The sequence below is a fragment of the Cyclopterus lumpus genome, chromosome 9 (genome assembly GCF_009769545.1).
Source record: "Cyclopterus lumpus isolate fCycLum1 chromosome 9, fCycLum1.pri, whole genome shotgun sequence".
Taxonomy (NCBI): Eukaryota; Metazoa; Chordata; class Actinopteri; order Perciformes; family Cyclopteridae; genus Cyclopterus; species Cyclopterus lumpus.
In genome coordinates, this window is record NC_046974.1 from 16,411,193 (window position 1) to 16,438,555 (window position 27,363).

A 27,363-nucleotide genomic window follows, 5' to 3' on the forward strand; every position below is an offset into this window, starting at 1 on the left:
ATAGAAATGTGTAATAAGTAGATGTATCTAAATGTTGTAAATCCTTTTTTTGTCCTCATTTGACATCTGGATCTATATTCTTTATATATGTTTACCTTCAATCCATAATTGTGTCATCCATATTGTCTAGAATTCATTTTGATTTAATCGGTGTAATCTGTACAGCCGACTTCTATTGCTTATATCTTACCCTGTCAAAGTTTCCTTTTTGATAGTTTTTCCTTATCTGAATCAAGGGTCTAAAAGATAGAGGGTGTCATATGGTGTAGATTGTAAATCCCCATGTGGCAAATTATTAATATTGGGCAGTATAATTGCCTTGTCTTGAGCTAGTTTGGACATACCTGTTCTAGGCAGTGTGCAAACTACCCATATTCATACCTAAGAGCTGTCCAGAGGGATGTAATGAACAGATACCAAACAGCTTAGCAAGTGTTAAGGTGGCAGCATCTGGTGGTTGCTGAGACTGGAGTGGAGAGCTGTTATCATTTTCCTCCACCAATTATGATTGTCCTTGCTGGAATTGTTGTTCCAAAACAAGATGCCTTATACAGTAGTATATGCCTCTCTAACAAATAAAGCATTTTCATAATGCTCATCACCATCATATTTAACAAATGCCAGTGCTGACACCTTGAGGTCAAACAGCGATAGTGATTTTATTCAAAACCCTGTATTTTACACTTCCTGAAAAGAAAATTGTATTTAAAATTCACCAAATGTACCAACTTTCTGCAGATTAAGCACACGTGTGTGTGTATATATACTGTATATATACTGTATATAAGTCAAATGTATTAATATATATAGAGTTTGAAAAATCTATACTCAAATCTCTCAAATATAATAATATAATATAAATATAATTTCTCTTTTATTTGTGGCTACTTTACGTCCACTCTACTACATTCAGATTTACTTTTAATAGCCTTAACTTTATGTGATATAGTTATTAGTTACTTTGCCGATGTTATGGACAGAACCGCCTTCAAACAGTGTGCATTATTATAGATCGAACTAAAATAACAGTAAATAGTTTCAATTGCTTCCAATTTGACCATAACATGTTGCTTAATGTTCATGCATCAATAGTTAAATAACACTCTTACAAGGATAATTCTGCAAGACTAGCCTATACTTTTGCTTTTGATGCTTCATATGATGATGTTCATATCAAGCTAAAAATCTAAATTGTACTCCAATTAAAAAATAAATAAATTAGCAGCAGGCTATTACCACTTTATAAGTAAAGGAACGGAGTCCGTCTTAGTATAAAACAGAAAACATTAAAAAAACATGTGTTTGTGTGCCACCTAGCGTATATATGATATACTTCGAAGGCGAGAAGAGACTGTAGAAGATGTATATTGTTGGTAATTCAATGGCCTGTTTCATCACCAGAAAAGTACTATTTGTTTATGTATGTATATGTTATAATATATTTATTTGTTTTAGTAAAATTAGTGTCGGCTGCAGAGCGGGTAAGGCTGTCCCGCAGCGCCATCTAGCGGCTCCATCACGAAACGTCGCATGGCATTTTGTTTGGCGCCGATGGAGGGAGTCACTCCTGAGATCTTTGGTCAGTCAGACGGCAGAACTTCCGGTCGGCATTTTGTTCTACGAGAGGAGAGCCTCTCGATGATCGCAACAATCGTCATATTTCTCGTTTGCTGTCGAAATTGGCTGCACTCACTGTTTATGTCGGTGCAGACCGACTGAAACGCCGACGAGCGAATGTTTCCCCGTGAATGTACGTTGAAACATTCACCCTCGAGTGGCGGAAAAAGAACGAATCGGTCCGACCCGGATTATTGTTGATAGCTTAGCAAGCTAGCTAACCAGCTAGCTGGCAAGCCAGTCGAGTTCCTCCTGGAGGATCTGCGCGAAAGAAGAAAGGGGGAGCTAGAGACGCGGACACGGACCGAGCACATTCCGCTCCCTTTGGACGCCCCATCCGAAGGTAAATATAACTGCCCCGTCCATCGCCATGCAATGGAGTTTTCCAAATTGCAATTATTAACCCTAGCGTCAATAAAACCGCTCTGGCGCGCGACCACCTACGGCGCCGTTAACCGTTGACCGGGAGTTAACGGAAGCTAGCGAATTAGCCAGCGGAGCTAGCTAGGTGTGTTTTTTTTTTTTGCAGAGCGCTCGGCCTCAAACTGGATGTCATTCGTCGAGGATCGGGCCGTTGCCAACGGAATTGGAATTGATACCGTTGCTTTTACATCTACTCACACTCAACCCGTCGCATTATCCCCAGCACAGGCGGCTAACGCGTAGCTGTTATTATCTCCCGACAAGCGCCCCCTTGTAATAAATGAGAAGCACTGTTTTATTTGAACAGCGTTAGGAGCGAACCCACAACAGTTGGAGCTAGTTAGCGTCACTAGCTCGCGGCTAAAACACAACTACTGTTGTGAGCGGTTGTCAAGCGGCGTTAACGAGACATACGCTTGAGTGAAAGGTAACTCCGACTCAGAGGTCGGCTCGGAGGACCCGGACAGTAAACTTCTGAGCGGTGTGACGTGAAGCTACCGCTGGTGGGTCCGTGCAGCTTGCGGTTTGAGCTCGCTAAGATATAAACAGTGTAATGTGTACGCTAACGTCCACTGTGCTTCAGCTCGTCGTTATGTTGTCATCTCGTTTGTGTTTTTGTGACTAAGCGGTGTGCTTTTGGTTCGCTGGAGCCTTGTGACAGGGCTGCCGTTGGCTTTGGTTACTCCTGTTTTGAAACGTTGTGAGTGACTTAAGTTACAGACTGAGCACACGCGACGTCGCCTCCTGCCGTAGTTCACGTCACTTAACGCCAAACTAGCAAGTTGTCGGAGTGTGGTTGACATGTTGACGTTGGCGGGAATCTCGTGTCTTTTGGCATCTCGACAACAACAAATGCAGTTTGAGCGCTTTTCTGCAGTTCGTCTGTTTTGCACACTCCGCTCGGTGGCTGTCGGCTTCTGGAGGATGCAGCCCCCCCCCCCCTTTTACTGCCGCCACCATCACAGTGCATCTGTTCCTTTGTGCTGCCTCCTGCCTGTCAGTCTCACAGCTGTCAGCCTAGCCCCTGCTACGAGAGGAAGAGCACATAAACCGAGCATGCTATCGCTCCAGCTAGCTCATGCAATGTTTACAATATCCATCTGTTGATCCTCCAATGGCGATACGCAGAAGTTGTTGCACGTATTTACTACGCTATGACCTCAGCAATCGGCGGTCGCACCGGTATATTTACAGATTAACGCGGCGTCACTATTCGGCAGAAGTTGTTGTCAAACGTGTTGCACTTCCTTAGCAGCATTGGAGAAGGTTTTCTCATAAGGTCAACAGTACTGCGTGCTGTTGCATTCTAGGTTTGGAGGTTGTGGAGCAGTGATGCCATTGTTGTTTCACATATGACACACTTGCATATTGTGATGCTGTATCTGGCATTATGTTTGCTGTTTTGGGTTAGTTTATTAGTTTAACGGCTGTAGACCCAACTTTACATAAAACTGTCCCCATAGGTAATACATTTTTATGTCTCAAAGTCTGACGCAGGCCCATGTTCTCTTTCAGATTGAAGGAGTGGAACTTTTTTTATCTGAAATGTCAGTGAGTCCACCCGAGACTGCACAGAGTTCTTCAAAAAGGTATTATTACAATGGTTTGAGCCATTTATCATTTCATTGACTTGTCATTATCAGTGATAGTAATGCCGGCTTACTGGTATCAATGTCTTTCATTTTGATGTCTATCACTCATCATAATTGTGTCTTGGGGAGGAAACGCAGAAAACAAGAGTTTTGTGCTGACCGTCTACCGGCTTGTTGTAACAACCAGGTTTATCCACAAAGCCTGGGCTGATATTTAGAACATTGCTGGTGGCTTTTCCTTCTGCTTTTCTTGCAGTCTTACTTGAGAGGTCAAGGACACCTAGCAAGGAAAGGTATACGACCAATATAGGGTTCTAATTTGTGCACATCCATCCTTATAACCTGAGGGTGAAGTGCCCTGTGGTTTGACATTAGTGAAGGGGAATAGACTGGTATGATATTAACATAAAGATTGACATTAGTTGAAGACTAATTTGGTTTCAAAGTACTAGTGATATTAAGTGTAGAGAATAGCGGAACGTTGTTTCTAGTATCTACTGTATTACCAGGGACAATCACAATGTCGAGGCTTATTCAATGGAGTGCATTATCACTCAGTCTGTATATCATTCAATTGGTGGAAGTGTGATGCATGACTGAGCAAGCTTCCCCCCCACACTGGCCCTTTCTTTTATTTAACCTAATGAGCCACTTGTGGTGTTAATATTGTGCAGTTGTGTTTACAACTTTTTTTTACATTTATTTACCTTACAGAGAATGCATTGGTTTCCACTTCTATAGAAGCCACCAAGATGTTTGTATATTTTGCTTATTTTCTACTAAGGGGAAGCTAAGACATGACATTTAAATTACTCATAATAAGCATCAGTCAGTAAACTAAGGCTAAAACCATGACGTAGCAATAAAATATCAATAATTTAAATATTTTATTCATTGGTATTTAATTAATTGTTGATTTGTCGCTGCTTATAGCATATGCCAGTATAATAACATGAGTGTCAGGGTGGTCTAATAGTCCTCTAGTGACCTCTAAGACCTGGATTCAATCCTAAAACACCTAACCTGCACTCCTGGTAGTGGCAGGACCTTTTTGATCCTGTGTCCCTGCTTCACCCAAAGGATGCAGAGGGCACCGAAGACCCTCTCCCTTATGGATTAGTAATATAAATAATACTAGATATATGAGTAAAAAGGCGAAGATCTGTGTCCCTTTATCTTGATTGACAAGATCTAATCAGACAAAAATCTTTGTGCCTTACAGATGATGCAATACAATATAATCTCAGCATCAGGGCAGACACAGCAGTATTTATGTAGCACATACTTGTTCAATCAATGCATTTGATTTCATGTTTTTGATGTCTCTGAATAGTATCAATTGACTGTTTTATCGTTTTACGTCCTTTTATCCTTTTTTTTTCTGTTTTGACTCATTTCGTAAATCCTTGACTTTTCTCCTCCACTTACTCTTGTCCTCTTTCTTCTTCTTTCTCCTGTCTTCACTCATGCTGTTTTTTTTGTCTTTCTCCGTCCCTGACTAATTTTCCTCTCTCCTAGGAGTCAGGAGATGTGAGGACGGGTGTCGTTCATCGACCCCCTGATCTACCTGTGTACCCCCCCCCCCACCCTCACCTTCAGCATGAATGGGGATATGCCTCATGTTCCCATCACCACTCTTGCTGGGATCGCTAGCCTCACAGACTGTGAGTGACACGCAGTCATTCTCCAAACTCACCGACAACAGATTTAGAAATTGCCAATCTGAAATATTAGCAGATGTAAATTGGCAAATGTGATGGTATATCCTGTCTCTTGTCATGTTTTGTTTTCCTTCCCTCTACTTTTCTACAACTGCGTGCCCTCTATTGCTGATGCTTGTTTCTCACCCGGTCTGTCTCTTTTTCACATCTGTATTTCTTTACCTTCCCATCTCTATACTTTCCATCATCTATCTCTTGTTTCAGTGTTGAACCAGCTGCCCCTCCCTTCCCCTCTCCCGGCCACCACCACTAAGAGCCTCCTATACAATGGGAGGATTGCAGAGGAAGTTACCTGCCTACTGGGCTGTCGGGATGAGAATCTGGCCTCCCAGCTGGCCCATGGCCTCAACCAGGTGTCCACAGAGCACATGTGAGTTTATAAGTGAAAGTGTGTATATGTCAACATTGTGTCAGGACCCTACCCTGATTTGAGGAGTTGCATTTGCCTGAACATTTCTGCCTGAAAATGGTTGGGCTGTCAGTGTTAGAGCTTAGGATGTCAGATAACCTTACGCATTAGCTTTGAGAACAGGCAACAGAAGAGATGCCACTGTTGACTAGAAATTATGAGATTTTGCTGCATGCAAATATTAAATACAAATTTTAAAAATTAAAATGTCAAGAACATTGTATTCAATTTATAGTTTCAGAAAAGTATCATGATTTATCTTGATTTATCACCTTGCTTTCATGGCACAAAATTATCCATTAATAATAGGCAATAGACAATAATAGTGCTTATTACTTAAGAGTGTTCAATGAGGTCACATTTTTATTATGTTACTTGTCATCCTATATTGAGGTAATTATCTTTATTCACATGAAGCCACTGAAAATACCCGACAAATCAATTTAAGTCATTCTGAAGATTCTGTAAATCCAATTTATAGGCATTTTGCGCATTGATTTTCAACATTGTCCATATGTTCCAAAAACAAGCGAGGTGGCTACCGTCTCATAGAATACAGTAGAGTGTTCACTTTCCCAACTCTAAATTGTAGGCTACATGATCATATATATTCAAAATGCAATTTATATTTGCATTCATGCACGTGTTTAGAGTTTTAAACATTATTCACTTGTGTCTTTTTCTTCATATTTCTATTAGTGATGCTGCCCACTTGTCTTACTCTCACTATTTTATAATTTGACTGGGGTTTACATGTGATTTCAGAGAGCTGAAGGACAACCTGGGTAGCGATGAGCCAGAGGGAGATGCACCACTGCTGCTGCAGACCATGCTGGCCAGGAACCCTGGCATCTTCAGGGAGAAAAGTAAGAGATAACTACCTGTTGCACATTATGACATGAAAGCATGCAACCATAAAGACCAGCTTCATGTTGATATTTATATAAATATACTGGTTTCTTTTTTCCTTTCTGAACAGATGTTATGCAGCAGCCAATGGTACCAACGTACAAGATCACTCAAAATTCCTTGCATAGCCCGGCCCAGCCTGCTAACTTCCAGCCGGCTGCAATGTCTCCTAATCCACCAAGGTGAGTCAGGCTGCAGAATTTAGCAGACCCTTATGTACCATTACTAAAAACGGTAACCATGTAACTGTTGTGAACATATAGTATCCTGTTTTTAATTGGTGTATCCCAGTTGCATCGCAACATTTTGTGTTATCTAGTTTAATGGATGATTTGCTGTATGTATAAGTAGTATCATTAAATAATTGATAGATAATACAATTATATTTTAAGTTATGTAATGTTAGTTGTTTTACTGTTGTTGGTGGCATGTAACTTCCTTCCACGTGCTTGCTCACTTTCTTTCTTCTCCACTTTGTCCAGTCGGTTTGTTGCTCCCCAGACTGGTTCCAGTAGTCGGTACATGGGCCAGAACAGTCCAGTACCCAGCCCCTACACTCCCCAGAGCCCTGCCCCTGGTTACATACAGCAGTATCCCCATCAACAACCACCCAGCTATAACCAACACCAACAGATACAACAAGGTGAGAGAGAGAGTGTGTGTGTGTGTGTGTGTGTGTGTGTGTGTGTGTGTGTGTTGCGTGTTCATGTGCATGTGCATGCATCAGGAGGCATTTCTTGAAGTACGTGATCTGTATGATTCATTGAAAGACATCAGCGCAATCCCAGACGTGCATGTGAGGTAACCATGCTAGCAGCGTGGCATTAGACAATTAGAAGTATACTTTAAAAGTTAGAGGTTTTCCATTCCTTCCTTGTTAAGCTACTGTAAGTACAAACTGAAGACTTCCTTCAGTTGCTTCACAGGTGTTGCCTCATTGCTTTCAATTTCCAGCTGTATTTTGTCTCAAATGATTCAGATGGTTAACCGTGGATTTCCTAAATAAAAACACTATTTAGTTTTCATAACATATACTGTATAACATTTTTTTTTAGAAACTCCATGGTCCACTAAGTGCTTATTTACTCTATTTTACCAACAATGTTTTGGTATATCTCAACTTTTAAAAATATATTTTCTGTCATGATCAACAATGTTATAATTGCCTCACTCATGGATCATTAAAAAAAGGACCTCTTTTTTTCTTTTATTTGGCAGTGTCTGTGGCCAGTCCCATGGTTCCAGGTGGCATACGAAATATCCATGAGGGCAAAGTATCGGGGCAGATGGCCAACGCTGCCAACCATCACTCAGACAGACATGGCACGGAGGACTACATGAACATTGTACACCGACTGAGCAATGAGGTACAACCGTCTAAAATGAGTACATTATCAGTTCACTACTGGCGGCCTACCTTTATGAACAAACGACAACGTTTGGTGTTGAATAATGCTATTTTTAGACATTTTCTTTGAGGTTTGGAAGTTTTGTAACGTGAGCCAAACATATATTTTCTCCAATCATCATGTTGAGGGCATGCATGTGATGTCACTGTACTTAACAGTTCCGTCTATGGGTTCAGAGATTTATCTTCTTATGGTATTTTCAATCGGCAATTTTATATATGGACAATGGTTTTGATGTGGAATCTTAATATTGTTTCCCCCATTATTATTATTATTATTATTATTATTATTATTATTAAGCTATATATTAAATGAAATCAACATTATGGTTATGAATCCTGGAAAGAATGCCATGTTCATATTATTTTAGTCCTCCCAATACATAATGGACACTTTAGTCAGCGCTCCTTGATAAGATTATTTCTATTTGTGAAAATTTGACAAAAGTTGGACTTGCTGTCTTTTCTGTGTGTTGTCTAGGAGGGTGACTCCACCATGAGAAATCCTTCTTTCTCTCTGAGGTCTCCACAGTCCGGCTGCTCCCCAGCAGGGAGTGAAGGAACACCCAAATGTAAGAACACTAGAAGAGGAAAGGAGAGGCTACAGTGCCTACCGGTTTTCTTTTAGGAAATGGCCTCCCGTGGCTCTCTAAAACTCATGATTACAATTTTACAGCAACAGAATGGTGTGAGGCCGGTCTCTCTCAGTGATAATTTCGCGGAGGATGCCTCGTACATTGTACATCCTTAGTGTCAGTTGTAACAACAGTGCTGTGTCTGCTTTTGTGCACTTTGTTATTACTTGTCTTTGGAGGGTAACTTTAACTCTATTTGGTGTTGCTTCTTTACAGCAGGTTCTCGTCCCCCGCTGATTCTGCAGTCACCACCTCCCTATGCGCCCTCACCGAGGGAGGGAGGACCTGTCCAGAACCAGCAGCTCCAGCAAAGGAAGAAGGGGCCCGCAGTGAAAGAGGAGAAAGATTTGTATGACATTGTGAGCTCTCCAAACAAGGACTCTACAAAACTCACCCTCAAGTTGTCCAGGGTCAAGTCAAATGAGTCCGATACCCCAGGTAAGGAAGGTTTTGGAACAGCCCAATCTTAGCTGGGTCCTCGTGTTTTTGTTATGTGGTTTCCTACATCTCTATTTACAAGCTTTCACGGCATTAGAATAATTGAGGTGGTATGCTAAACTCACGTCTTGGATCAGAGACCATTTAAATCCCTTTTAAATACAACCTTGTAAAGGTGTTTTTGTTTCTCAGGTGATACTCTGCCGGGAATGGACGAGAACTCTGACAATATGGAGGCAGAACTGGGCTTTCAGCAGGTGCCTGTTCTCCAACAAAATCTAGCTCGGATGCAACAGCATGCCAGTAGTCTCCAGCCTCCCAGTTCCCCGTACGACGAGGCAGAGTTGGATGCCCTTGCTGAAATTGAAAGGATAGAACGAGAGGCGGCGAGTGAGAAGTGCTCCAAGGAGGTTCAAGATAAAGGTATGTAGAATAGCATAAACATGACTATATGGAGACATTCTGAACAAATGGTTATGAAGAGGTTTTGCAAGTTTGGTTTATCTTCATCTCTTTCTCTTTATAGACAAGCCACTGAAGAAGAGAAAACAGGACTCCTTTCCCCTGGAGCCAGGCGCAGGAGGACCAGGTGGCCCCACAGGTGCCCCAGGCAGTGGATCAACAGGAGGGGGCAATGCTGGCAAACTGACCCCGCAAGAGGCCACCGCAGCTGGGAACGGTGCCAGCCGCCCTCCCCTCATGGTGAGCATCGACCTCCAGCAGGCAGGCCGAGCTGATGGCCAGCTCGACCCCTGTCTGGCTGCCCCTATTCCAGCCCTTGAGGCCCAACGCTGGCCTGAAGAACCAGCTAGTGGGCCGGCTGCAGTGGAGGGTTCTGACACGGCTTTGCGGTTGAAACCAGATGGGCGACCTGAAGTCATCAAGAACAGGGTCGATAAACATGACAGCAGGAGAGATGGTCGAGAGTCATCAAAGCACCGACATGATGAGAAGTCCTCTGACAGACGGGGAGAGATGCCAAAGTCATTGAACCGAGGCGAACACGGACGAGACAGGGACCGAGAAGCTGACAAAGATAGGAGGCATCGGAGCGAGACAGGTGGTCGAGACCGACGCTCACCTGACTCGCGCTGTCGAAGTGACAGAGATAGGTACCGGGCTTCTTCCACTGGGGAGCCTGGTCGGAGCGGCAATAGGCATGATGGTTCCAAACCGGCATCCTCTGCCTCTGGTGCTAAACTTCCAGATGCTTTCCCTGCTCAGCTCCTTGGAGGGCATAGTGGCGCGCTGAAGAACTTCCAGATCCCTAAGGTGATCTGGGCTGACCCAAGCCAAATGTCTACCCACCTACCAATCATTCAACTTTCACTGCCTGCAATCTCACAAAAAAACAAACACCACCGTTCACTCTCGTTTACATCTTTGTTTTCCCATTTGTAAGCCTTTTGTTTATTCCTCGGATGAAAATCAGTTAATTCATTAACCCACACCTAACTATCTGCCTAAAGTAGAAGAGTTTATTAAGTCCGGTGTGCAAACAAAAGCAAGTACCTTTTTAAGAATTGCTCCAATACTGTTTCTCAGATGTTTCATGTGGGTAAATGTCTGCTTAAAACATTCACTGTCCGTATCATGCAGCCATAAATATCTGGACTGAAAAAGCTATTATTTTCTCTTTACAATCATGCTTCTATTTGTTGCATCCTTTCTTACATCTCCTGTCAATGCAGTGTTGAGAGATGCAACCCCCAGCCACATGCACATTTTTTTAAATATGGTAGTTTTTGTGTGGTTGCATACAATAGCTTATTTTATGCTACGAGAAAGGATCAGTTGTATCAAGGAACAAACGACCATCGTTGCTCTAGCAGCCACCGTATGGGAGCCATATTTAGCACCCAATGTTGCAATCGAAGTTGGTTGGTTATCACCCACACGGCACACCAACAATGATTGTCATGCGTACGGAGAATGGTGTAAATGGTTAAGAGTCGTCATGCAGCTGCTGAAGGATAGAAACATAGTTCAAACCGATCTGTCATGAGGCCACTGGCATTGGTCAGGAAGATGAAATGGGATCACGGTATCGATCTCAATCGTCTCATTAGAGCTGCAGCCTGTTCTTCTCAGTAGGGCTCCCCAATGCTTTGACTTAATGGGTCATTTACGATGTATGTCAGTCACTGGTAGCGTTTGCAATGGGAAGCAGTGTTTCGCATTGGCTAGTGAGTTATGACTTCCCTGTGACGGAATTGGTTGGATTGAATCATAGTCTGAGAAATGTCTCCACAATTTTCAGCATATAATAGCGATAGATTCTAAAAATCAACAACAGTGTGCTGATGATAAATGGAAATGAATATGCAACAAATTGATTCAACAGAATGTCTTAATTTCTTTATTTATGAAATATATCGCATTGGCAGATTCTTGCCATTAACAAATTAACTTCTTTCAGCCAGGTAGGAATGATTGGTTATTGTATGAGTGGAAACCTTTACAAACAAAATCTCTCGTTTTGGCCCGTCACCCTCAGTGGCTGGGGGGCGTTGCTGCCTTGGCACTGCATTGATGACAATGTACCATGTGTTGATTGACCATTACTCATACAATTTAAGACATGGAGATAATGTTAGGAAAACAGGGAATTGTTCGTTGCTATCAAACCTATACTGGAAACGAACATAAAAATCCCTTATCTCCTTTCAACCACTTTGATCTATTTTGTACATTTTTATTTTTATTTCTCGAAACAAAGCTCATGCTTTTCTGTCCAAATTGTTTAAGTGTGTATTTTGAACCTCAAACTTAACACGGGCTGACTCTTTTTTTGTTGTTGCTTTTCTTCAGATCAAACGTGATAAGGACGACAGTGGGCCAAACGAAAGTCAGATGTGGGGACAGCCCAAGGTTAAACTGGAGAGGCTTGGTTTGGTGCAGGACTTTGAGAAGAGGCCCAAGCCTGTAGTGGTTCTGAAAAAGCTGTCTGTTGACCAGATCCAGAGGATCATCAGACACAGCAAGTCTGGAAAGAACAGGATCTCTTCAGTGAGGTCCAGCAAAGGTAAGGATAAGAAGATGTTGAACTGCGAGTGGTTTTGCTCTAACTTTACATCATCTTTCCACTCTCTGTGTACATTTGTATTTTGCCATTCTTTTAAACGAGAAAACAGAACTCTTTTTATTTGTAATTTTTTTAATATCTTCAGGTGGTATGGACCCGTCAGTTCTGAAGGAGCTGCCACCAGAGTTGCTGGCAGAGATTGAGTCAACCATGCCCCTGTGTGAAAGGGTCAAGGTGAACAAGAGGAAACGAAGCACTGTAAATGAGAAGCCCAAATACGCTGAGGTCAGCTCGGATGAGGACTATGACGCAAATGGAGAGTGTGAGTAAAATGATTTGCTTCTCGTAGGTCATCGTCGCTAGTCTTTTCTCATGGTTTGATCGTTTGCTTTGGGAAAACGTCTTAAAATGTAATGAACCTAAATGAGCTGAACATTTCTACATATAATTACTTTTATATTTTAATACCAATACATTGTAAAGGGTTAGTGTACTTTGGCACACCTTTTTCTTTTAGATTTTAGGGCCTGATTTCTTTATGCCTAATCTCTACAGCTGCAAAGAAGCGCCAGCGCAGAGACAAAGACAGGTCCTGGGATGTGGAAGAAAGAGATCGCCGGGGTTCAGGGGAACATCGGAAAAGTGGGAACCGGGACAGCAGACGAGGCTCAGGGAGCCGCTACCGAGACTCCTCCGATGAACACTCACCGCCACCCAGCATGACTGAAAGTCTGTATTAAAGTCACCTGTCACCCCATATCCAATTATAGTCTTTTTTATTGTTGTGTGTGACATTGATTTTAAATAATGAACTTGTTGAGAGTGTTTAGTATCTGGCACACATAATAAAAACAAAACAAGAAGCAAAAAAAACTAAGATGAATTTTCTCCCGCTCAGTTGCCAGAAAAATGAAGATAAAGGAGAAGCAGAAGAAACGGAAAGCATATGAACCCAAGCTCACCCAGGAAGAGTTGATGGACTCGTCCACATTCAAGAGGTTCTTAACAAGCATTGACAACATACTGGAGAATCTGGAGGATGTGGATTTCACTGCCATAGGTAAATATGCCCCCTGCAAGAGTAATAAAGGATTATCTTATCTTATATGAGGGCTGATCCAAATGCAGAAACCTCACAGTATTTGTTTATTCTGCTTTGGTTTTGTGTTTTGCAGCAGCGGCAGATGATGATGAGATACCTCAAGAATTTCTGCTTGGCAAACACCAGCTGAGTGAACTGGGCAGCGAGTCCGCCAAGATAAAGGCCATGGGCATCTCCAGCAGGGTACTGTGTATAGTAGTATACCACTATCAAGAAAGGTGCACTGTTGATGTGTGGTGCTGTTTCAGATGGAGGTTTAAATAACTGTCTCTGTTGTTGTAGATCCCATCCGACAAGCTGGTGAAACTGCTGAACATACTAGAAAAGAATATCATGGATGGGTCCAAGCTCTCCACCATGATGAGCCATGTGAGCGCCCTCCCTCCCCTTCTGTTGAATATACTTTAGAGTGGTGTTTAACTAACATGAGAATTATGTGATATTCTGTACGAAAAAATCCCATACATTATTTATGTTGAAAAATACTCACCGCCTGCAGAAATAGAAAATGAATTGTTAAAATGCTGCAAAAGATCTTTTTATACATAACAACATTGGATGGTAGTTTATTTCTGTAAAACACATTCACGTTGCTTTCTTTTCCAACCTCAGGACCACGATGCTGAAGATGAGGAGAAACTTTGGAGAGACCTGATAATGGAGAGAGTCACGCAGTCAGCAGACGCCTGTCTGACAGCTCTTAACATCATGACCTCAGGGCACATGCCGAAGGCTGTCTACATCGAAGACGTCATCGAGAGGGTGCTACAATACACCAAGTTCCATCTTCAGAACACACTGTATCCACAATACGACCCAGTCTACAGGGTGGACCATGGAGGTGAGGATAAAGACACACATGCTTTGTTCCATTCAAATTTATATATGCGGCAGAGCCTCTGGAGTGAAAGCTTTGGAACGTGGCTGATTAATATCTTTGAACCTTCCATGACTTTTGTTCACAAAACTATCCAAGAACTGCTGTTAAACTCCTCCTGCATGGCAGTTTATACCATAAGCACAAACGGTATGACCTGTTGAGGAAATTACAGCTGTCCTCAACTCTAGCATCTCATCTCAAGCAGCCAGAGCGTCCGGAATGAACATCAGGGTTCATGATCAAAAACACTTTGCAAAGGATTTTACTAGGGTTTCTTTTGTCCATCCAGGTGGCCTGTTAAGCTCCAAGGCGAAGCGTGCAAAGTGCTCCACACACAAGCAGCGCGTGATTGTCATGTTGTACAATAAAGTGTGCGACATTGTCAGCAACATCTCGGAGCTCCTAGATATCCAGCTTCTTACAGACACCACCATCCTCCAGGTAAAAACTCAGAGCACTTGAAAAACAATGTTAGACTGCAGTCATCTGTTTATGAAGTCAAACTATTTCATTGAGATGATGATTTATGCCATTCTCTCTTTTTCTTTTCCAGGTTTCTTCTATGGGAATCACTCCGTTCTTTGTGGAGAATGTTAGTGAGCTGCAGTTGTGTGCCATTAAACTAGTTACAGCAGTAAGTTTGTTTTTCTAGACACTCCATTGCAGGTTTTTTTGCAGTTAAAAACCTCCTGACATTGTTTTTTTACTGTTCTACAAAACTCTGAAGGGAGAGACTCACCACCTTTCTTATTTTCTGTCTCCAGGTGTTCTCGCGTTATGAGAAGCATCGACAGTTGATCTTAGAGGAGATTTTTACCTCTCTGGCCAGACTGCCCACCAGCAAGCGCTCCCTTAGGAATTTCAGGTAATTATTTTTATATAACTTTACATTGATTTATGCCCACAAGGAATTTGCAGGGATAAGGCATCAAATTATTATTGTCTAACCATTAATGTAGCAGAGGAATAAGTGAGGCGAAGATGTCCCGATGCAAAATTGTGTTTATTACACCACCAATTCCATTATTTTTCCTGGACGTTACCCATAATAATAGTAACTTACCATGTATCTTTGCCCCTTGTGTCCTCAGGCTGAACAGCTCAGACCAGGATGGAGAGCCGTTGTACATCCAAATGGTGACGGCTCTGGTGCTGCAGCTGATCCAGTGTGTGGTCCACCTCCCCAATGACAAAGACATTTTCGACGAGTACGAGAGCAAGGTAGGACCACAATCAGATACACAAGCGAGCTAATGTACAATTTATACAAATACAGACACGCATTCAGACACATAATTTGTTCACAAGTCCTTTTTGTGTCCTTTTTTTTTTAGGTGGATCAAGATGTGTTGATAACCAACTCGTATGAGACGGCAATGAGAACAGCACAAAACTTCCTCTCAGTCTTCCTCAAAAAGTAATTACCACTCCAGTCTGTACTGCCTTCAAATAAGCGTTGTACTTATATTTGAACAGTTGCACTGTACTAAAGCTGTCGTCATAAGTATTTATTAACACGCGCACAGTGTGGACTAATGCACGAGAAAAAGGCTGGAGAATCACTCCCTTTTCTCTTTCACATGCATTACTGTCACCGTTTGTTCTGGCCTCTGTGGTCACTATAAATATGAATTAAACCACCACTATCCTCATGGTGTGCATGTTTCCCCATGTGCATGCTGGGTATTGCACAAGATGCAAAGGATTCAGGGAACTACTTGTTTCAAGTCTGTCAAGTACTCAAACACTTCCTTATGTTTGGTGGAATTAGTCTAACGGCTATTTAGGCCTCACACATCAATTTACCGTTTTCAATTTCCGGTTGCTTGATTTTCTGACCCTCGCCCCCTGATTTTAATGTGCTACCATTAATTCTTTCTCATTTTGCTTTCTGTGACCCTTTTCCTCTTTCCGTCTTCCTCAAGATGTGGCAGCAAGCAGGCAGAAGAAGATTACCGGCCATTGTTTGAGAACTTTGTCCAGGATCTGCTCTCGACAGTAAACAAACCAGAGTGGCCTGCTGCAGAGCTGCTGCTCAGTCTGCTTGGTCGACTACTGGTTAGTATGACAGAGCGCTTTCTTTAGACTGGAAATGCAACTATTTGTGCTAAAGTGTTTTCAAGAATAGATAATCCAGATTGATAGCAAGGGACATATTTACCTTCCTTTGACAAAACGGAACACTTTTAACACTGAGACTTAGACTTAAGAGGTTGCAACTCATTGTGTGTAAAATAACTTGTCTTGTTGTTTTTATATCACTAGTTTTTGATGTCATCCATCAACATCATTATTATTTTTAATTTATTTTTGGCATCTTGAATGCAATGATACAATTGGTTCTTTTACGGTTCAAGTCAAAGTCAATCTTGGTCTAAAGTGTAACATGCCCATCAGGTCCACCAGTTCAGTAATAAGCAGACAGAGATGGCTCTGCGAGTAGCATCTCTGGACTACCTGGGCACGGTGGCTGCTCGTTTGAGGAAGGACGGCGTCACCAGCAAGATGGACCAGAGATCAATTGATCGAATCCTGCAAGAGGTAGAAGAACAACTTCACATTTGATGTCCTCACTGTCTCCTGAACGTAGTGGATGTTTATAGTGACAAAGATAAGTTCAACGGAACAAACAGAAAATGTCTTATGGGCTCTCTCTGATTATATAGTCTCAAGGTACTGACGAGACCCAGCAGCTGCAGAAGGCCCTACTGGACTACTTGGAGGAGAATGCTGAGACTGATGCCTCCCTGGTGGTGGGTTTACATTAGACTGGCTGCAAGTGGTGACTTCAAACACTGTTGGAGTTTTAGATTCATGACACCGGAGAGTTACGTTGACTTTTAATTTATTCCATTAACTGGGCTAAAAAGAAAATCACCTTCTGTAAGTAACCACACTGATACACACAATCATTTAATTGTTAGCCACAAATGTATCTGCTCAAATTTATTCTTTAGAAATAAATATCTCCATTAAAGGCTCACATAACAAAACGGACTCGTAGTGTCTCTGACATGTGTTATTGGAATTTTTCTTTCACTGATTAATTGCTCTAAATAAATCATATACTTTTAATCCGCTCACTCTGATATTGAGACCTTCAATGTCCTCTAGTTTGCCAGAAAGTTCTACGTTGCCCAGTGGTTTCGGGACGCCACCACAGAAGCTGAGAAGTCCATGAGGAACCAGAACTCCAAGGATGAGGACTCATCGGACGGACCACAACATGCCAAGGAGATGGAGACCACCGGCGACATTATGCAGCGTGCCGAGAAGCGCAAGAAGTTCCTGCGCAACATCATCAAGGCAACGCCGGCTCATTTTGCCACACTGAAGTAAAGCTTTCTTTGTTTTTTTGCCAGCGGCCTGTCAGTTACATCTCTCTGTCAGTTGACTGTATGATGACTCTTTGTCCTTCTCCCCAGAATGAACTCTGACACTGTGGATTATGAGGACTCCTGTCTGATTGTGCGTTATTTGGCCTCCATGAGGCCGTTCGCCCAAAGCTTTGATATTTATTTAACACAGGTAAGATTTGAGTATTACTTAAAGTATCTTTATCTTTTGAATGAAGCAGCAACGTAAAATAATCTGTAAATCGTTCAAACAGTAGGGTACAGGTGTTATCGGGGTTCACTGGTTTGTCCTTTTTTTTCAACTGTTGAATGGAAAAAAGATCAGTTTGTGTAATCAGGCTGGTGCCTTTTTATTTATTTATTTATTTATTTATTTATCTATCTATCTATTTATTTATTTCATAGATCTTGCGAGTCCTTGGGGAGAGTGCCATTGCTGTAAGAACTAAAGCCATGAAATGTCTGTCTGAGGTTGTGGCTGTGGACCCCAGCATACTGGCACGGGTATGTTAGACCTGTGTTTACAAAAGACCATTTTTTTTAATGTCCGAATACCACATACCTTCACATACTGCTCACAATGTTTGCTGTCCTAATCTCTGTTCTAGTCACATTTTTGCTCTGTCAAGATGTACTTTCTTATTGTACCGCTTATCTTGTCGTCTTCTCACTGTTTACTGACCCACTCTTCACTCTCTGTAGTCCGACATGCAGCGTGGTGTCCACGGTCGTTTGATGGACAACTCTACCAGTGTGAGAGAGGCAGCTGTGGAGCTGCTGGGCAAATTTGTGCTGAGCAGACCCCAACTCACTGAGCAGTACTATGACATGCTCATAGAGAGGATACTGGTACGTTGCCCATTCAGACTCATTGTAGACTCATTATTGTGTTGTGAGGTTTTACATTCCCAGTATGATCTTTTTTCTGATAACTGCTTTAATTGATGAGCCTTGTTTACAATCATGTTATGGTATGTCGTGCCAACAAAATCTTAATCTAGAGTTAACCAGATCAATGCTCCCCCCGCCATCAACCTGCACGGTTATATGCATGTGCAAAATACATTGTGGGTCCATTGTCTCGTGCTGTTTACGCCACTCTCTGATTCTGACATTTTTATGCTGCAGTTGGAACTCTGATTTATCAGAACAGAACATTATCGGGGCAACAAAGTCCATTCATAAGCTGAGAGTAACGTGACACACTGCGTTTACTTACTCGACTATTCTATTGTGATCTTATACATCGTGCTGAGTACTGGCAGTTGATTTTTATGGCCCAAGCCACCCAACTTATGTTACTTTACTGTATGAAATATAGTTGCAGTTTACTCATGTGCATTACACTGTAGTCTTAGTTGTGCATGTGTTTTTGCATGTATCAGCAAGAGCTTAAAGTTATTGGTGTGGGGCTCGGGCTGAAATATGGAGGTTCGTCCCATTCAGGGCTCTTAAATAGCAGGGAAATGCTTAAAATGAGCTTTAAAAGGCTAATTTGGATGTTTCAAGTCTGCTTTTACATGGGTAAAATTACAACATGATCATTGTCTTGACTGTGGTAATATACAACACACAAGCTCTGTGCTCTTTCTTTGTACTCTGCATCTGAAAGGTGAACACATTGAAATTGTTGTGCCTGTTGTCATGGAAATGCTTGAGAGGGTTGATGGAAAGTTCATTCTCCATTACGGTCTTATACTGCCACCTATTGTCAGAAAAGTGTTATCGCAACCCATGCAGATGTTTCTTTTGTATGGAATGACAACACAGGCATTGTTAATGCTTGCAGAACAAAGCCTGCATTCATTTTGTTGTTTTGTTGGTGCACAGGACACTGGTATCAGTGTAAGAAAGCGGGTAATCAAGATCCTCAGAGACATCTGTCTGGAGCAGCCAACCTTCAACAAGATTACTGAGATGTGTGTGAGGATGATCCGCAGGGTCAATGATGAGGAAGGTATCAAGGTATGGATCAGCTGCACCTTCGTACCTCCACCATTTTATTTGTTGTGAGATATAACCCACATTCTTTCATCATGCCTCTTTTAAGATTAACGTTTCTGGTGCAATAAACTCATCCCCAAAAACTAATGACACGTGAACTTGTGCTGTTTATAGAAACTGGTGAATGAGACATTCCAGAAGTTGTGGTTTACTCCGACTCCAAATCAAGACAAAGAGACCATGACCAGAAAGATCCTCAACATCACTGATGTGGTAAGTTTAAATGTCAGGTTGTTGTATCCAATAAGGTCAAATCAGTCTTTCATCAGCCTCCACTCTGTATCAACACTGGAGGCATTATGTTTTTGGGTTTATGTTGCTGTGTATGTTGGAACGTGATTGGTTGGCGGAGGCATACAACCAAGTAATTCTGGTTGCCTGATGGTGAAGTTTGGCCAGAGTCATTTTCATTGTCTCGTCCCCTTTTCAGGTTGCAGCGTGTCGAGACACCGGCTATGACTGGTTTGAGCAGCTTCTTTCAAATGTAAGTATTGGATTGTGTGTCGGGGCTTCTTCACCTGCTGGGGAATATGTCAAAGTTTAAAAGAAAATGTAAATGACTATTGTCTCTCTGACTTTAGCTTCTCAAGTCTGAAGAGGATGCGTCGTATAAGCCAGCCAAAAAAGCCTGTGTTCAGCTCGTTGACAATCTGGTCGAACACATACTCAAATACGAGGAGTCTCTTGCAGGTTTGCAATTTTAATATTTGACAAAAACTTAAACTGTGCGTAATGCAGCAGTTTAATTTGTCTTAAACCACGGTCTATACTTCTAGTTGAGTTAATCAATGTTCTATAATAAGATTGATTTCGTAGAATAACGTATTAATTGATGTCCCCATTCCTCTGTAGAGAACAAAGGTGTCAACTCAACACGGCTAGTGGCGTGCATCACCACCTTGTACTTATTCAGCAAGATCAGGGCCCAGCTCATGGTCAAACATGCCATGACCATGCAACCCTACCTGACCACAAAGTGTAACGTAAGTTGTCTATACCCAATCCATTTAGTTATAGCTTAATTATTTAGAAAATACTCTCCTTATGTAATTAAGGATTGGGTATCGGGACCCCCAATCTAGTCAATATTGCTGCCTGAAGTATCAAAGCTTCCCCTGTAGTTACTGTTATGCTGTTTCCCCTACAGACTGCCAATGACTTCATGGTCATCTGCAATGTGGCAAAGATCTTGGAGCTTGTGGTTCCTCTGATGGAGCACCCCAGTGAAACTTACCTTGCAACTATCGAAGAAGACCTCATGAAGCTGATCATCAAATACGGCATGACGGTGCGTGGCAGTAGCTTGTGTTTAGAAAATACTTATTGGATGAAACATTTTAGAACCATGTTTGCTCTGAAATGTAATCTGTGTTGTCATAGAGATGACATGATGTCTTCCTTCCTTTCCTTTAGGTGGTCCAGCACTGTGTGAGCTGTCTTGGAGCTGTTGTCAACAAAGTCACGCACAACTATAAGTTTGTCTGGGCCTGCTTCAACAGATTCTATGGTGAGATATACGGTTAGCAACTCTGATCTCGTGGGCTCAGTTTTGAAGTCTGCAGTAAAAGTGTCACTTTTACCACATTCCAAGATAAAGACACCAGTGTTATAGAAAGAAATCGGACACACCAGTGATTCAAGGTCTTCTTAGAAGTAACTTCAAATGTATTATTTAATTCCTCAGGTGCACTTAACAAGCTGAAGGTTCAGCATCACGAGGATCCCAACAGCACGACGTTGGTAGCAAACAAGCCTTTCCTGCTGCGATCGCTCTTCACTGTGGGTGCCCTGGCCCGGCACTTTGATTTTGATCTGGAGGAGTTCAAGGGCACAAACAAGGTAGGATTGCATTTCAACTTTGAAACTTACGCTGTGGAAAGCTATTTATTGCAAAAGTAAGTTCAAATATTAGTTTTGGGCTTTGCTGCAAGTAAACTAAAGTTGGGGAAATTATCTTTGATGTGAAACCAAAGCCATTGCTCTACCATCTTTTTTAAAAGAAATAATTAATACATTTACAAATAATTAATACATTTACATTATCTCACAACTATGTGTATTGTGTGTTGTGTACAGGTTGTTATCAAGGAAAAAGTTCTCGAGCTGCTGATATACTTCACTAAACATGAGGACGAGGAGGTCAAGACCAAAGCCATCATCGGCTTAGGCAAGAACACCGTTTTTAAATATTATTCGGTTTGACTCATGTAAAGTCACCATATTTATTGAGTGCAAATATTAGTGTTCAGAAAGACTGACATCTTGGGATGTTGTGTGTCTGAGTGCAGATTTTCATTCCCCAGCAGGTGGAGATGAGGTAGCTGGAGATGCGTTGCTTACTTGTTGTCACATGACTTTGCTGTTTGCCATTTTCTGCCCTCAGGCTTCCTTGTGATCATGCATCCCAGCCAAATGTTTATGCCTGAGGTGAAGACCTTGTACAACGGGATCCTGGCTGACAGGGCCTCCTCAATCAACCTCAAAATCCAGATCCTCAAAAACCTCCAGACGTACCTTCAGGAGGAAGACACGCGGATGCAGGAGGCAGACAGAGAATGTAAGTGAAGCTGTTGCTGTACGTTAACCGATTTTCCATTCAGCACTCCGGTGTTACATCCTCTGTTGTCATACAGAGTCTGTAGTGTACAAAGTGATTAATAAATTATTTTCTTTTTACGATGGTGGTTAAGTTGGTGCGACTCATCCTATTTTGTGTCCTTGCAGGGAAGAAACTGTCCAAACAGGAGGATCTGAAGGAGATGGGAGACATCTCTTCAGGGATGAGCAGCTCCATCATGCAGCTTTATCTAAAGCAGGTGTTGGAGGCGTTCTTTCACACCCAGTCCAGTGTACGGCACTTTGCTCTCAACGTCATCGCTCTCACACTCAACCAGGGTCTCATCCATCCTGTGCAGGTAAGAGCCAGAAGCTGCCAAAACACTCTACCTCGAAATAATGAAATCCCATTTTGATAACGCATGGTTAGAATTTGGCTCATAGATTTAGGCGATATTTTTATATAATATTAATATCAAACAAATAGTTTTCTGTTTGGTCCTCATATCCATATTTGTATTCTGATCCATTAGTGTGTGTGTGCGCGTGTGTGTGTGTGTGTGTGTGTGTGTGTGTGTGTGTGTGTGTGTGTGTGTGTGAGAGCATCTTAAATCCTAAAAATAACCCAGATCCATTGTTCATGTGCTGTAGTATAATTAAACCCTCATTTACTTCAATTTGAATTGTTTTGATGAACAGAAATATGAAGACATGCATGTGAGCATCACCTCTTTTTTTGTCCCGTCTGTGCAGTGTGTACCCTACCTCATTGCAATGGCAACAGACCCGGAGCCCAGCATGAGGAACAAATCTGACCAGCAGTTGGTGGAGATTGACAAGAAGTACACAGGATTCATCCATGTGAGTTTGTGTTCAATGTCAGCTAGTTAAGGAATTCTAACTTTGCCTTTCAGTTCTCCCCTTCAGTATAAAATGACCAACAGACGATCCTGCAATGCTCCAGCAACATCTCAGCACCGTTGGTAGAACGTTTGTGATCTCAGAGGATATCCATAACCCTAACCCCTAACTACCCCAAACAGTTGCAGAGCACTTCAGCAACAATCATGTTCCATAGCTGCTTTACTGCAGGAAATGGTTTGTGGTGGAACTTTATTCCTCCATTAAAGGCCTGCAGACAAATCTCTGGGAACAAACACGCATGTTAAAAGCATTACAGCCAGGTTCTATATACAATAGTTTTTTTCCCTCTTTTCACACTGTGGATGGAGCTTTTGTAGTTCTGGAGAAATACTATAATACAAATTTGAGTGTTATTATTTTATTGACACAGATTGTCATGGCAGCAGCTGTCTCAAACGTTCTCTGAAATACTGAGTTTTTAACACTTCTCTTTCAACATATTCTTTCACAGATGAAGGCAGTGGCTGGGATGAAGATGTCATACAACTTGCAGCAGGCCATCGAGTCGTCTCGTAGGACCATCATAAGAGGTTTCCGACAGGACGAGACGCACTCGGCACTCTGCGCCCACCTCTTCTCGATGATCCGGGGGAACCGGCAGCACCGGAGGGCTTTCCTCATCTCACTGCTGAACCTCTTCGATGACAGCTCTGTGAGTAAACCTGCACACATCTTGGCACTGCTCATTGTAAAGTGGTATTTCCTCATTAACAACATGCCAAGGCAAAATCGTTTTTTTTTCTTTTCTTTTTTGTCAAGCAACGTGTCTTCGCAAGATATTAAATAGAATGCTCACGTTAAATATGAGTCTCGGGAATGTAGACAAAATAAGAGGTTTAAAATGCTTTTAATGAAGAGATGACAAACACTATTGTGTAGAAAGTTTCAGAAGTGTAGAAAGTTTTGGCCAAGAATTTAACATTTAAATAAACAAACACTGCTGTGTGAGTTTGTTTCAGGCACTCACTCTCGATCGTGCTTTCCCACTCTTTTCTTTCTTTCTGCAGAAGACTGAAGTAAACATGCTGCTGTTTGTAGCAGACAACATGGCCTGTTTCCCATACCAGAGCCAGGAGGAGCCTCTTTTCATTATGCACCACATAGACATCACCCTGTCGGTCTCAGGCAGCAACTTGTTGCAAACCTTCAAAGAGGTAGGATAGCATGTTTAAAAGTAGATTGCATGTGTCTGCGTCATAGGGCTGAACAAATCTTTAAATGCATTTAAGTTCCTTATAGTGATTTAGTTATTTATTTGGAGTTTTGTATGTGTTCTGTCCAGCTTCTGCTAAAGGAGCCGAGGCGTAAGGAGAAGAAGGTAAAAGTGTGGAAGAACGCGTCGGATGGAGAGAATGAAGAGGAAAGGATGAACTGCGATTCTCCTCGGAGCGATGGGGAAGAAAACAGCGACAATGACGGTGTGGTACGGCGGCCCAAAAAGGCCAGAAAACCTGTAGCTGACCCGGAGAGCTCAGAGTCCGAATCTGATCTGGACGATTTGGATCTAGAGGATGTGGAAAAAGTAATGAGGCTCGTCCCGGACAATCCTACAGGTCTCTTGGACTTTGCTAATGCTGTTCAGGGCATCCTGTTGCTGCTGGTGCTCAAACAGCATCTGAAGAACCAATATGGATTCTCTGACGGGTAAGATCTACATAATAAAACAATAACAATTAAGTGCGGATTAGTTTGACCAGTTTAAACCGTCAACCACTTTGGGAAATTCCTGACCCCTATAACTCTTTTTTTTTTTTTTTTTTTTTGTGTTCCACAGTAAAATTCAGAAGTACTCTCCGACAGAGTCAGCCAAGGTGTACGATAAGGCAGTGAACAAAAAAAGCACAGTTAACTTCCACCCACGACAAACCATCGACTTCATCGCCAACAACATGGCTCGCGCCACACTGTCAACAGATGTGAAGAAGCGTATTGTCAGACAGTATCTAGATGTAAGTAATAAAGCTGTATCTCATTGCCAATGTGTTATCAAGGCCTACATTACCGATTGACAGTTAATCTGTTTTTTCAGGTCTTCTCACTTGTATCAGCAGCATTTAGATACAAATGAATTTTTAGCTATATGAAGAAAGTTAACAGTACCCAGTAAAATGTGAAAATGTTGGCATTATTCATGTTAAATGGTGTTTTGGACAATAACGAGGCCCCGCAGTGGGTTTCAGGCTGTGCCTTACTAATTCTACTCTTTACCTCGTCCTGACCTAATTCATCTGAGCTGGCTGCTTTCACTTCTTTCATCTCCCGTCCTTTCATTTATTTAATATATTTTGTATTTATTAATTAATGTCTGACTGACTTATTGAATGTGAAATTGATGATCACATTCCCCAGAAGGACACATTTGTTTTGAAATGATTTCTTGGAAACTTGCTGTAATGTCGAGTGTAGACGCGTACCTTAAAACAAAGTGGTGGCTTTTTTGAAGTGGAGGCTGGCATCTTTCGTTAGTCATACCTCAATGTGTATAACCTCGCTTTGGCGCTTCACTTCTTACTTTCTTTTTCTTCAGGTGGCTTGAAAGAAATTACACATCTCACGGTCAGTTTCTTGTCTTTTCACTCCAAACAGTTCAAGGTTCTGATGGAACATCTGGACCCAGATGAGGAGGATGAGGAGGGAGAAGCGTCAGCCAGCGCCAACATCAGAAACAAAGCCATAAGCGCCCTACTGGGAGGCTCTGGCCCCATGTCAGGACCCAGTCCGCGCAATCAGGCCGGTCCAGAGACTGATGACGATTATAGTGATGGAGACGAAAGGACGCCAGGGGTGAGAGAAATTGAAACGCACACTATTATAAAATACCATTTTAAAATGTGCGTGAAAATAGTGCAATGTTCTTTTTTTTCTTCTGTCCTCCCTACAGTCCTCTCGAAGGTCAAGGCGAGCAGGTGACTCCATGAACGAGACAGTGGAATCTATGGATGTGATTGCCCTTTCCTGCCCCAAATACAAGGACCGGCCGCAAATAGCTCGAGTCATCCAGAAGACCTCCCAGGGATACAGCATCCACTGGATGGCCGGCTCCTACTCGGGGCCATGGGCAGAGGCCAAGAAACGTGACGGACGCAAACTGGTGCCTTGGGTGGACACTATTAAGGAATCGGACATCATTTACAAGAAGATTGCCTTGACCAGCAACCACAAACTGAGCAACAAAATAGTACAGACTTTACGCTCACTGTATGCAGCGCGGGAAGGAGGAGCTAGCTAATGGCTCCCGTGTGGTGTTTCTTTTGGACTTTTTTTTGTTTCTTTTTGTTTCTTTTTTTTTTTATCCCCCTTCTCCATTTCTACTTTATCAAAATCCCCCGCTTCCCTGCTCCTACTCCTCCTCAACCTGCCACCTCCAACAACACAGCCAAACTTCACTGGATTCCTACCCTGCTCCTCTCCTTCCTCATTTTTGTAAGAAAACACAGGAGGGCAAGAATATTTGACACTACATACTTTTACATGAGTTATTCTTGCAAAAATGACACAAAACATAAGACTTATTATATTAGAGGGACTGCTCACGTTTTGTTTGTGTACAAGTGCAGAGGATAGAATCCGGAAGGCATTAAAGGAATAATTCACCCAAATTATCCCTTAAAAAGGCTATCAGAAAAGAGACCTGGAGGGAAATGTTTTGTCAACATTGTTGTGGGAGCTCTTTCGCTGTTGTGCAGCAGATTCTAGTCGCTCATTTCTACTCCCACTGTATCATAGTTTAACACAACAAAAACCTAAAATGTTTATATCTCTGAAGACAAAAAAGCTGTAAAAAAAAGAATAAAACCTTAAGTGAATGTTGGAAATTAGTCTTTTTGATGTTCTTATTAAAGTGTTTTTGGAGTTTATTATATACTAGCACCCTGATGGTTTTTTCCTTTTAGCTTTTAGATATTTGAAGAAAAAAGAAAAAAATATGAATTTTTATTTTTGTTCACTTTTATTTGTCCATGCTGTACAATGGCAGAGTCCTCTGAACATAATTTATTCTATTTCGAACTACGCATGCAGTATATGTGGCCTATTGCAGGAGGATATTTTGTAAATGTAGATTTTGTTGTATTAGGTCACCCTAGTAATAAGAGGAAAGGGGATTCATACCCTTTTGGTGGAACAAATACTGCAATAAATTTTCTACTTCTCTTTGTCACTTGTCTGCTCAAAGTGTTAATCTGATCTATTCATTTTGTAAATGAAGAAAAGTGTAGGACCTGGATACTGCTAAAACAGACAGGCCTGACAGGAGAGTTGATCTTTTATGAGGGAGAGCCTTCAAAATAATGCCAGACAAACCTTTTTATTTTTTATTTTGTCCACATATTTAAAACTAACCCAACCAGACATAATGTCATATT

At 41.9% G+C, this 27,363-nt stretch overlaps 1 protein-coding gene across 3 annotated transcripts; it reads left to right on the forward strand.

Moving 5' to 3' along the window:
* The first annotated feature begins 1,540 nt into the window (after positions 1-1,540).
* On the forward strand, positions 1,541-27,155 carry nipbla (NIPBL cohesin loading factor a). 3 transcript variants are annotated; one of them, XM_034542687.1, is made up of 49 exons: positions 1,541-1,960; positions 3,556-3,629; positions 5,151-5,296; positions 5,558-5,723; positions 6,528-6,628; positions 6,742-6,853; positions 7,154-7,314; positions 7,890-8,038; positions 8,561-8,651; positions 8,931-9,152; positions 9,345-9,575; positions 9,679-10,424; positions 11,964-12,177; positions 12,323-12,499; positions 12,733-12,906; positions 13,076-13,237; positions 13,353-13,462; positions 13,562-13,648; positions 13,892-14,120; positions 14,449-14,600; positions 14,713-14,793; positions 14,924-15,024; positions 15,251-15,380; positions 15,494-15,576; positions 16,085-16,217; positions 16,557-16,700; positions 16,826-16,912; positions 17,274-17,494; positions 17,585-17,687; positions 17,921-18,019; positions 18,218-18,364; positions 19,346-19,480; positions 19,634-19,732; positions 19,950-20,003; positions 20,101-20,209; positions 20,372-20,502; positions 20,667-20,807; positions 20,933-21,026; positions 21,204-21,358; positions 21,596-21,686; positions 21,903-22,076; positions 22,244-22,434; positions 22,829-22,936; positions 23,451-23,651; positions 24,007-24,153; positions 24,282-24,643; positions 24,774-24,948; positions 25,586-25,783; positions 25,881-27,155. In XM_034542687.1, the coding sequence occupies exons 3-49, from the start codon at positions 5,233-5,235 to the stop codon at positions 26,226-26,228; spliced, it is 7,590 nt and encodes a 2,529-aa protein (XP_034398578.1). In that variant the 5' UTR covers positions 1,541-1,960; positions 3,556-3,629; positions 5,151-5,232; the 3' UTR covers positions 26,229-27,155. The 3 variants fall into 3 exon arrangements, with proteins under 3 accessions (XP_034398578.1, XP_034398579.1, XP_034398577.1); XM_034542688.1 differs by having other exon boundaries at positions 1,545-1,960; positions 9,679-9,854; positions 25,881-26,898; XM_034542686.1 differs by having other exon boundaries at positions 1,572-1,960; positions 5,154-5,296.
* Positions 27,156-27,363: the final 208 nt, after the last annotated feature.